The following is an 11,397-nucleotide window of genomic DNA, read 5'->3' as shown; positions in this document are numbered from 1 at the left end:
ATTCCTAAAATAAAAGTTCACATTAGAATAGTGCTAATTGATAAGAGTTACTTTGGAAACACACAAAATAATCAAATTCATTTGGGTTATCATCTCAATTTCAATCAAGGAAATGAATTGTACATAATACCCTTCGTTTTTTTTCCCAGTTAAGTGGGCACCTACTATTATTAGACTATTTGTGTTACTATTATACATGTGTTACTATTATACTTTTGTATTTCATTCCTCTACTACTTAGTATTTAAATTAGTGTTAGACGTTTAGTAGTGTAGACGTGTAGTCGTAGGCTCGTAGATGCTTTTGCCTTTTGTATTTTTTTTCATTTTAATTACTTTTTTTAATAAATGGGGGCATGGCCATTGCCATGAGTGGCTACTAAATGGCTATAGTGTCAGTGCAATGCTTTGTGCCTATGTCTATGTACCTAGCACCTTGGCATGTAGTCTAAATATTTTTTTAGAAAAAAAATGTTTAAAATTGGTTTAGGTCGTGTTGGCCCTATACATGGCGAATGGTCGGGTTGGGTTGGGTCAATCGTGTTGCAAGCAGACTGGGTCAAGTCGGGTCACTTGCATTGCGAGCAAGTTGGGTCGAGTTGGCCCATATTTTTCACATTAAAAAAAAACAAATAAATGCCAATTTTTTAGTGCACAACGTAGCTTCTACATTCTTAGGCAAAAGATGTGATTGATACAGAGTAAGAATTTTTTTCCCTGTGTTAAAACTTGATTCAAATGCAATAGTTGTTATAGGAATGCTCGTGAGGGCTCGCAAAAAAGGGCTAGCTGTGGGTTGGACCATATTTAATTCAATCAGGCCAAAATAAAGGGGTTCGGGTCGGGCCAAAACGAACGAGTTCAGGTCGGGTCAGCTAATTTCGGCCTATTTTACCATGTCTGCCTGTAATGCCCCCCAAAATTCCTTTAGGGTTTGTATGGATTTTTTTTTTTGGGGGGGGGGGGGGGGAAGAGAGGGGAAGTGGAGAGGAGTAAAGTAGATTTGACTGAAAATAGACTAATTTTGGACTAAGTCTACACTATTTTCCTCTACTCTAACAGCTTAAGATTAATTTTCCCTTCAAAATTAATTTTCACTTTTCACCCCTCCAAGCGGTAAGAATAATAAATTATTAATAAATAAAAAAAAAAACCAAAACCAAAAACACAAATAAATAACATATAATGATTCTTATCAAATACATAAATAACATACAATGATTCATGGTACTTTTGTTCTTACAAAAATTTGAAGGCTCACAACACTTTAGTCTTTTACAACAACTAAAATTTAATTTCCGATATCCTGATTATTTTTTTGGATACTTATTAGGTTCAAATAGAATTCATTTTTCGCACTACCTTATAAGTTATAACTCAAAGTATTGGGTCCCATATTTTAAACTTAAAATAACTATATAATAAAAATGGCACTAAATCTTTATTGTCATTATCCCTCTTTCCTCCACTAATATTTTTTTTAATCTCTGAACTCTTTCATAATATCAAATTCTAGATTTTTGCTATAAATTTAAATTTTAAACAATTCATAGAAGAGAGAATGAAAGTTGAATTCTACAAATTAAAAAAAAAAAAATCAATGCTGTATAACTCAATTATTTTAAGTAATTAAATTAGGTGTATAAACTTTATGTACTCAGTTTAATCTTTAAAATTCATTGCTATTAGCTGTTAATTGATTATTTTTATTCTTTATTTAATAAAAATTAACGAGTAGATGGCATGTCATGCCAGAAAATGTAATGTTTTTAATAATTTAAGGACTTACAAAAAAGGAATTTTAAATTTTAGGCATGCAAAATAAAATTCATGCGAACTAGACAAGAAAACAATATTTTAGGTTTCCACATGCTATAGCAAAATGTAATCCATGACTAGAACTCCAGTTTGACTTGAGATGGAAGCTGCAATCTCTGGTCCATTCATGACCTAAGAAGCTTACTTTGCTAATAAAATGTGTAAATTTCTAAATCTATGTCAATTCGCTAATCTAGCTAGATTTTCTTCTATCGTTTTTTTCTTTCAAGAAAGAGGAAAATTAGCTACAATTAATGGAGTTACAAAGTTTATTATAAATCCGGCCTCCGATACCAGCTGATTTATAGTCCATTTAGAGTACACATTTCAGCTATCAAACTTCCAAAAATGGCACGTATATGCTCACTAAGAAAATCCTCGGGAAGATCTCCTTGTTCAATACACCTCAAGATAATCCTCATCTTGAATTATCTGCATTCATGACAAATTTGGCCAAGTTTGTGTAATACTTTAGTTGCTTTTGAAGAGCTGAAAGGCAAATTTACTGGTACAACAAATTGTAAGCTGGAAGATCTTGTATCCTGTAAATGTCTTCTAAAGACAGCTCTCTTTCCAACTGTGTCCGAGTTACTTGTAATACCTCCTGAAGAAGTGGAAACAACAAACAATTACCACACTAGGGTGGAGCTGAAAAGAACAAATGAAGTAGCTTAAAAGTATTTTGGGATGTCATGTTAATTAGTTACACCAATTATTTAGAAATAAATTCATTGGCAAAAAACAATGTGGAAGAAAGCTGAGAAGCTAGTTGCATTGAAAAAAGAAGGGCAAGAATTTTGGGACATACTAACAAGGGACAAAAAAGAAAATTAGACCTTGTTTGGGGTGAGATGAGGCAATGTCTATAAGGGGCTATCTGGGAAAGAGTAAAGGCATTGTAGTCATTATAATATTTATAAAACAAACAGGTTGACACCAATTTAGGGACCTTTTCAGGCAGTTCACGCAACAATGATGCTGAATATTTCTACAAAATGGCATGGCTTCTTCTACTCTTTCTCATTTTCTCTTTTATTAGCCTTCTGATAAACCTCTGGAGATGCAGGCCTGAGGCTGTATAATGTTGTGCTGCTTTCAAACTATAAGAGTATTCATAATGTGATACAGTTAAGGACATTACCCTATATAATTTGAAAGGTTCTGTGCAAGATTTCAATAAGAAGCTACAATTAAGGTGCTTAGGAAAGATATATTAGCAGCATCTTAAAGTGGTAGACATGGCTTTGAACTACTTAAATAATTTTGAGATTTCAATGGAGAGAGAGAGATTGTACATTAAACTCCATGTAGGACGCATGCATAGCAAGCCATTGAGCATCCATCATTTCAAAAGCAATACAGTATAGTACATCAAAGGCTTCTTCATCCTCTGCAGTTGAGAACATGCAAATCATGAGTGGAAATCACCGTGAGGGCCAGAATTAAAAACCTGAAAGCAAATTTTTTATAAAATTTTTGACCTTTGAGTGGCACCTAATTTGAGCTCTAATAGATTTACCTCCTAATAATTTAGCAAAATTGATTCCTGGAAGACATCGTGGCTTTACTGCAAAAGACACCAGAAGAATGATTAACATTTGATCTATGTTTTCCAAGGTCTTGAGGTCACAAAAAATGAGTATACAGCCCAATGCGGCTTTAAAGTCCTAATGCTACATTATTAAACCGATGAAATATATACTCAATTAAGTGCTATGAAGAAAATAAGATAAAATTAGGTTGTCTATATTTTGTACCCAAATCAGCACAATTTCAATGGACAAAACAGAAAATGGTATCAGATGATGACTAAATTTGTCTACAAACCTGAGCTTAGATCCAGCATCCGAATCAGCATAAATGTTACGTTAATGCCAGCAACAGCAAATGGGTATTCCCAATCTGCTCGCGTCCCCTCTTGCTTGAATAATAACCTATGAAAAGATGCCTTCATTTTGATATTTACTATGATTAGTAATAATCCATCTTTAGTGCAAAGACAGACTAGTAAAAAGAAACACAGAACACAAGAAATGAAAGAGAACACAGACAGATTTTGTTAGTATAATTTTCAGGAGCTGAACAAATAGGTAGAAGGCATACCGGGTAAGTCCTGGAGAAAAACAGCAAATTCTCAAGGGAAATAAAACCGCAACCCCTAAGGAGAGCAGATCAATATGAGACAAAATACTTTTGAATTGCAGGGAGGGAAAAAAAAAAGAGGAGCAAGAGGAAGGATAATTGGATAAAGCATAGAGCCACTGTCTAAAATGGTTTTACTTATTAAATTTATTTATTAATCAATAAAAAAAACAGATTCAGTTAAAAGATGCCAAGGTTGTGCCTGCAACATTTTAATATTATTTCATGTCTTTTCTACCTATCATGTGGTACTTTAACATCATGTACAACCAAAATCCACATATGAAGATGTTTAGTCATCTCCAGCAAAACCACAGGAAAGCTATTACCAACTTGGATCATAGAAGATGAAAATCAAATCATGTCTTGAAATCCATGAAAGAATAAATTTCACAGAACAAGCGTCAATGGCAGTGAGTAATTTTATGGACTCTTTAAAGTGCTATGTAGAGAATTAATGGATAAATCAGCACAATTTCAATGGACAAAACAGAAAATGGTATCAGATGATGACTAAATTTGTCTACAAACCTGAGCTTAGATCCAGCATCCGAATCAGCATAAATGTTACGTTAATGCCAGCAACAGCAAATGGGTATTCCCAATCTGCTCGCGTCCCCTCTTGCTTGAATAATAACCTATGAAAAGATGCCTTCATTTTGATATTTACTATGATTAGTAATAATCCATCTTTAGTGCAAAGACAGACTAGTAAAAAGAAACACAGAACACAAGAAATGAAAGAGAACACAGACAGATTTTGTTAGTATAATTTTCAGGAGCTGAACAAATAGGTAGAAGGCATACCGGGTAAGTCCTGGAGAAAAACAGCAAATTCTCAAGGGAAATAAAACCGCAACCCCTAAGGAGAGCAGATCAATATGAGACAAAATACTTTTGAATTGCAGGGAGGGAAAAAAAAAGAGGAGCAAGAGGAAGGATAATTGGATAAAGCATAGAGCCACTGTCTAAAATGGTTTTACTTATTAAATTTATTTATTAATCAATAAAAAAAACAGATTCAGTTAAAAGATGCCAAGGTTGTGCCTGCAACATTTTAATATTATTTCATGTCTTTTCTACCTATCATGTGGTACTTTAACATCATGTACAACCAAAATCCACATATGAAGATGTTTAGTCATCTCCAGCAAAACCACAGGAAAGCTATTACCAACTTGGATCATAGAAGATGAAAATCAAATCATGTCTTGAAATCCATGAAAGAATAAATTTCACAGAACAAGCGTCAATGGCAGTGAGTAATTTTATGGACTCTTTAAAGTGCTATGTAGAGAATTAATGGAGTTAATACATTTTAAGTTTGGCTTACCTCCAATATATTTTTTCACTGGAATTTCCTTTTGTTTTAATGAGAAATTGTCACGTCGCTTACTAACTAAATAAAAGATGTAGATTAAAACACATTACCACTTGGCATGGTATTTTTTTTTTGGATAAGATCTTGGCATGGTATATTTAAAACAAAATGACATATCCAGTTAAAAAAGTAATGGAGGTAAGCCAAACTCGTACATTTTCATGTGTTGTTCACTTATTATGGAACATATCTCCTATTCTTCCATTGAATATGATGATTTTATGTAATGATTAACAGGGTAACACAATCGGTTGATGACCACTCCTCATGAAGTGGAGGCTACTGGTTTGAATCTCCCATTCCCACTCCCCTTCATTCCAGAGTTATCAATAAGATATAGATAAATGACCAACTAAAATGTAACACAAACTACCAAGAAAAGTGATGTAACTCGTACCTGAAGTCAGTTGATGGATTAGGACCTTGCCAACCCATCTCTTTCCACTGCTCAGAAATCAAACCATTGAGAGCAATATTTGGAAAGGCAGCATGCCACAATGCTCTAAGGGCTTCCTGTTAATAAGAAGGAACATTATTGACATAGCATTAAACCGTGATGAAAACTAAATAAGATAAAATTTATAAGCACGTGCTTTAGTTGAAGAAACTGTGTGAGAAGAAAAAATAAGTGGATGAGTTAGCGCAGTGATTGTAGCTAAAGTCACTCCAGAAACAGCCACAAAAATTTAAAATACAAACCGACAAAATTTCATTTGCTGATTTTATATCCATAGTGATGAAAACCTATATGAACCATGGATTTGTAAACCAAGTCAGAGAAAAAGAGAAACAAAGAGAGAGAGAGAGAGAGAGAGAGATTTGCCTAAGAAGGTCAAGTTTCTTGTTGATGGAGCACAAATGAAGATCATACTTATAAGAAACACTAAATTCACATCAGATTTACATATAGCTCAAGTTCATTGAACTCATCACAGAGAAAAGTAGGAAAAATATTAAGAAGAGACAGAAATAGCCTGAGACTGAAGAAAAATACTTGATGATCTGGGCGAGTCTCATCAAATGGTACTTGTATTCTTTCTTGGAGCCTCTGAAGTCTTTGTGCCTGGGAAGAAGTTTAAGAACATAAAAGTTTAGTGAGGCTGAGAATGCCAACTAAAGTGACATCAGGTCATATCATTGCAAAAACCATCCCCAACTACAAATTGATTATTTTAACTAATTCAAAACCAATTCCATAAATTATTTCAGTGAGATGTCTTCACACTAAAGCCCTCATGGACAGAAAAGGGATTTTGAAGTAAAAATCTATAGAGAGAGAGAGAGAGAGAGAGAGAGAGAGAGCAAACAGATGGAGGCGTGTCTTTGTTAACAACCACAAGATCAGAAGCAAAGGTGGGCCAATCAAAGAATGCAAGGAATACTATTACACTGCAGTAACATCCCATTTACCTGAAGAGGACTCAAAGGGTAGTCGCTAAACTTCTCATTGCGTTTGTTGCTTGAGCGATTAAAGAGTGCTCCTACCCACGATCGTGGTCCAACCATAGCATTAGCTACAACCACCAAATGCTGATCAGTGAAATAAGAGAATTCTTATCAAATGGAATGACATAGGTTAGGTCATAAAATAACATTGGAAAATTAGTTAAAAGATGATCTTAAATTAATAATTTTACATTCTATAATATGTTCCAAGCTATAAAGTCTAACATGGAAGATGGAAAAGCAGATAGAGAGTGTCTTGCATTTGTAATTTTCAAGAAAGCCATGATAGTAGCTTACCGAAAAGATAATGAGCCCACCAGTGGCCGGGGTACAAAACAGAGGTAGCTCTCTCACTTTCCAAAACCCACCAAAACATTGGCAGGTATAACAAAACAATCATCCATAGAAATATAGTCTGATTTTTGTGTTCCAATAAATTGAAATTGGTTTATCAAAAACATTCGCAAAACATTTAAACCATAATCATGCTCGAACTTGAACCCTAATAGTGTGAGTTGAATTATCAAGAACACTTTTGAAATTATTTCTTTTAAAAATAAGGTATTCCTGAAACTACTTCTAATAGTTGGACATCATGAACATTCTTGAAACTTCAATTGAACTAATAGTCCATTGCTCGGTTAGCTGTAAGAAATATCCTTTCCACAAAGGAGAGACAACATGAATGGTAGTAGTACTATGCAGGTCAAGTTAAACACATGTCAAGCAGATTAGCCGTAAAACAATACAGACCAGTTATTCATTGGCTGTGATTTCACTAAACAGAGTCTTTGTTCGTTTGGAGTTTGTTTGCACTTGTTCTAGACTTCTTTTGCATAGTTATTCTTCTGAAGAAGTCTCATTCATCAAAAAATGGATTAGCAGTTGTTGTGGGGGGGAAGGGAGGTTCACCTTACAATTTCTCCATGTTTTAATTAGCAAACTAAACATCATCAAAAAGTAGATTGACTGTTAGAAAGGCATGAATTAGAAACCTAAGCCATCTTGTAATTCAATATGATAGAAAGAGGTTAACAATCCTACTTATCCTGATCTCTTAAATTTGATTGCCAATCAAGGAACTAACGCCATTAACTGATTAAGAGAAAAGATTCTTGTTAACCAAATCAGTTTGTGGCCCTTGGTTTCATTTTGATTGCCTAGACATTTCCAGGAATTTTTCTATGTACTGTTTGCCAGGAAAATTCATTTTAAAGTTATAGTAATAATCGTGCTATTATCCTTTACGTCTTGGATTTAACCTAGCATGTATAATGTATTGGAAATGAAAAAGTAGGAATTAATTAAATATTGATTTTCTATTACACTGAATTGGAGAAAATTATAGATTACTAATGCATGGATTTTCTGTACAAAAAATAAAACCAAAAAAGAAAAGAGTACAGGAAACTATACTTACCAAAACATTGAGTAAACTGTGATATTACATGAGTGGAACTATGTGACCATTCCAACTCTTCATCACCCTTCTTCTGTCTCCAGTATATTTCATCCTCATCAACCTACATTTGAATTTTGAATGTGCCTTTAACTATAAAGTAGATCCAAGACACAAGACTATAGACAATGGAGTGACCTGCCCAATTCATTGACATCTTTAACGTAACAAGCTGAGGTTTCATTATCTAAATTAGTCAAAATGAACCAATTTTCTGGGCCAAATAGAGTGAAGGGCTACAAATGCAGCACTCGTATGCCCTGGTTTATCAACATTGTGCATGCACATGGCTTTAAAGTTAATAAAGCACACAAATAAAAAAGATAATTTAACTCATGATAAAGATATAAACGGCTTCAAAACTTCTTAAGTACTGACTTTCTACTTCTAGTATTCATGACATATAGCAACTCAAGGTTAGCAATAAAAAGAAAAAAGATTCTAAAAATATAACTTGAAAGTACTACATGGTAAGTGAGAAAATCCCGGTTAGCATTACAGGCAGAAAAGCTTGCAACAACCAATAGCAATGTCAATTTTCATCACAATGTGCAAAATTTTTACATCAAATGTGTAATAGAGAGATTGTGAGTTAGTAGGCATTCCTAGGAATCACCACCTAAGAATCATATTAGGCAGGGGCAGAACGAGGGGTAAAATAAAGGTTCATAAATGAACTACAAAACTATAAGCAAGAGAAGTAGAAAACCCGATCCGTATTTTAGGTAGAAATGCAAGCAACAAAGAATTGCAAAGCTGATTATTGTAATTAAGAGCTATTTTAATCAGAGGGCACAAAAGCATTCGTAATAGATAAGATTAACAAAGGCACATTTTAAGCTAATGGTCACTTCTAAGAGGCTTCTAAGTCCTAAACCATTAACATTGGCTTGAAATTAATAATATTGATAGAGGAGGGGTTGGATTTACTCTGTGAAGAGAAGAGCAAGAACGAAAGCATTGCCTACGCCTCCTTAATCTCATGAGGGGACCAAACCAAAATCAAGATTGAGATTCTTACACCCTTTTTAACCGAAAGCAAAAGGCATAAAGACAAGTATGTTTTTTGAAGAAATGGGTGACATATAATTGCACCCAACTCATGCTCTCCTATTTTTCAACTCCCATCATTTTGGTTCCCTCTCTCTTTTCTCTCTCTCTCTCTCTCTACCCCTTACAAGTAAGAGAGAGAGAGTCTCGAGAAAGAAATGTAATAATGGTATACATATACAGGCTTACCCAGAAGCCAAAAAGACAACCTTTTTTTTCCTGAAAGGTTTTAGATTTAAACAGCGCAATTAAAGGCCTCCTTTTTTATTAGTCTGCATTGCAATATAAAAGAAGATGGAAAAAGTGGAGGTGGGTGTCTTTGCTCTTCTTCATAAAATCAACATTAGCATACATACAAGACAAAACTAACATCCCCACAAAGAAAGGTAGAGAGAGAGAGAGAATGCAATCGAATACAAAAAAAGTCAAAGAGAAAAGTACCTGTTATGGTATCTAATGAGACTTGGTGCCGATATTGATGAGGTGGGATCCACTTGGAGAAAGTGGTGGGACCAGAACTGAACCAGGCCTAGGAAGAAGAACAAGAACATCAAGAAGAAGCAGAAGAAGAAGAAGAAGAATGTCATTTTTCATTTTTTTTTTCCTTTGTTCTTCAGGAGTGATTTGGCATGCAATACAAACAAACAAACACACACCGTTGAGGAAAGGTTAAGTTTTGTGTTGTGTTGTGTTGTCTGTCTCCTTTTGTGCAATGGCGTTGAAAACCAGCCAATTTCCTATAAACAAGGCACAACCGTAGCTCTCGGGGTGCTTTGTTTTTGTTTTGCATTGTGTCTCCCTGTCCCTGACCTTTCTTTGTGGCCCATCCGCGTGCTCTGAATGCATAATAGTCAGCATCTGAGTTGGTCATTCATTCCTAGTACTCTAAAAAAGAATTTGTAAGGTGTTCACGATGGAATTTACAATAATACTATTAATTCATTTTTGGGATTGAGGATCTGACCAAATGTGATAATGGTAATCTTGATTTTAACAAAAAAAAAAATTGATCATTGTACTCATTTTCTTATGATGGAAGAAGAATTTGATTTTTATTCTTCCCTTTGAACTAATGAATTCCAAACGAAGTTATTGCTCCATTGTAAGTAATTGATGTATCTTATGGTGTTTATTTATTGATGGTTGTTCTTTATCTTCTTATTAATATATTAATTGATTTTTTTTTTTTTTGGTATAGATTATATTTGGGTCTAGGTGCCTTTTTAGATGAGAGCTAACTAGAACTTATTTTTAATCTTTTAAATTTAATTAGCCACAGACACACGTGATGCGTGAGAATATATAAATATTATGTAATATGAGGTATAATATATAAAAAGTAACAATTACTTCAAGAATTATCTATTTAAAAAAAAAAGATTTTTTCAAGTATTTTTTTTAAATCTTTTTATCTCTACAAAAATATCATACTATTTTATTTATTTATTTATTTTTTTATGTTTGATTACTCTTTTTTAAGGTGAACCATATTTGTTTAACTTTTGTTTTGTGTGTTATATTTACCTAATATACAACTAAATTTTATAGGTTTCAAATTTATTATTTAAATTTCTCATCTCTTAAGGAATAAGGAGATTATTATAATAATAATAACTCATCATAAATTACAATATTATCTCAACTAAAATTAAAATGAAACCATAGGAAAAAAAAATAGAATTTATAATAATTTATTACTCAAAAAATTGGTAGATATATTCAAATTCATAGTCATGTAGATTGTGTTTTGATATAAACTCAAATTCCTAGTTCCAAAAAAACTAAATATTAATGCAAACCAAAATTCAACCAAAGCAATAAAAGGGAGAGAGAAGACTTTGTGATGAGAAATTAAAAAAACACAATACCAAAACACATATTAAAAAAAAAACCCATCAATCTTAATTAGAGTTATAAGAAAGAACAAAAATCCACCAAAAGAAAGTAAAGAGAGAGAGAAAGAGAGAGAGAGAGAGAGAGAGTACTCACAATTTGTCTGTCGGAAAATATAGATTGAATGAGAGAAATGACATTGAATTTATACAAAATAAAATGTAAAGAAAGAGAGTCAAAATATAAGAAAGACAAAGGTTAAAAGAAGT

The 11,397-nt window shown here is 33.3% G+C and overlaps 1 protein-coding gene across 1 annotated transcript; it reads right to left on the bottom strand.

Annotated features, from left to right (window-relative positions):
* Nucleotides 1–1,837: 1,837 nt before the first annotated feature.
* Nucleotides 1,838–9,657, bottom strand: LOC111998593 (uncharacterized). The gene is made up of 10 exons (XM_065772298.1): nt 9,176–9,657; nt 8,207–8,309; nt 6,751–6,854; nt 6,335–6,403; nt 5,738–5,853; nt 4,767–4,821; nt 4,491–4,611; nt 3,337–3,384; nt 3,113–3,207; nt 1,838–2,421 (listed from the first exon to the last, which is right to left on the bottom strand). The coding sequence occupies exons 1-10, from the start codon at nt 9,227–9,229 to the stop codon at nt 2,320–2,322; spliced, it is 867 nt and encodes a 288-aa protein (XP_065628370.1). The 5' UTR covers nt 9,230–9,657; the 3' UTR covers nt 1,838–2,319.
* Between the last annotated feature and the right edge of the window lie 1,740 nt (nt 9,658–11,397).

Source organism: Quercus suber, unplaced genomic scaffold (assembly GCF_002906115.3).
Source record: "Quercus suber isolate HL8 unplaced genomic scaffold, Cork oak 2.0 scaffold_56, whole genome shotgun sequence".
NCBI lineage: Eukaryota > Viridiplantae > Streptophyta > Magnoliopsida > Fagales > Fagaceae > Quercus > Quercus suber.
This window is presented reverse-complemented; position numbering and strand designations above follow the sequence as displayed.

What these genes read in the sequence shown, in the direction of transcription:
- LOC111998593 (XM_065772298.1), bottom strand. Translation starts at nt 9,229, where the DNA reads ATGAGATTAAGGAGGCGTAGGCAATGCTTTCGTTCTTGCTCTTCTCTT. An exon ending in AGACTCGCCCAGATCATCAA is followed by an intron (nt 5,854 to 6,334) that starts GTATTTTTCTTC and finishes TCTTATTAACAG; the next exon opens with GAAGCCCTTAGAGCATTGTG. An exon ending in CGTCCTACATGGAGTTTAAT is followed by an intron (nt 2,422 to 3,112) that starts GTACAATCTCTC and finishes CCACTTCTTCAG; the next exon opens with GAGGTATTACAAGTAACTCG.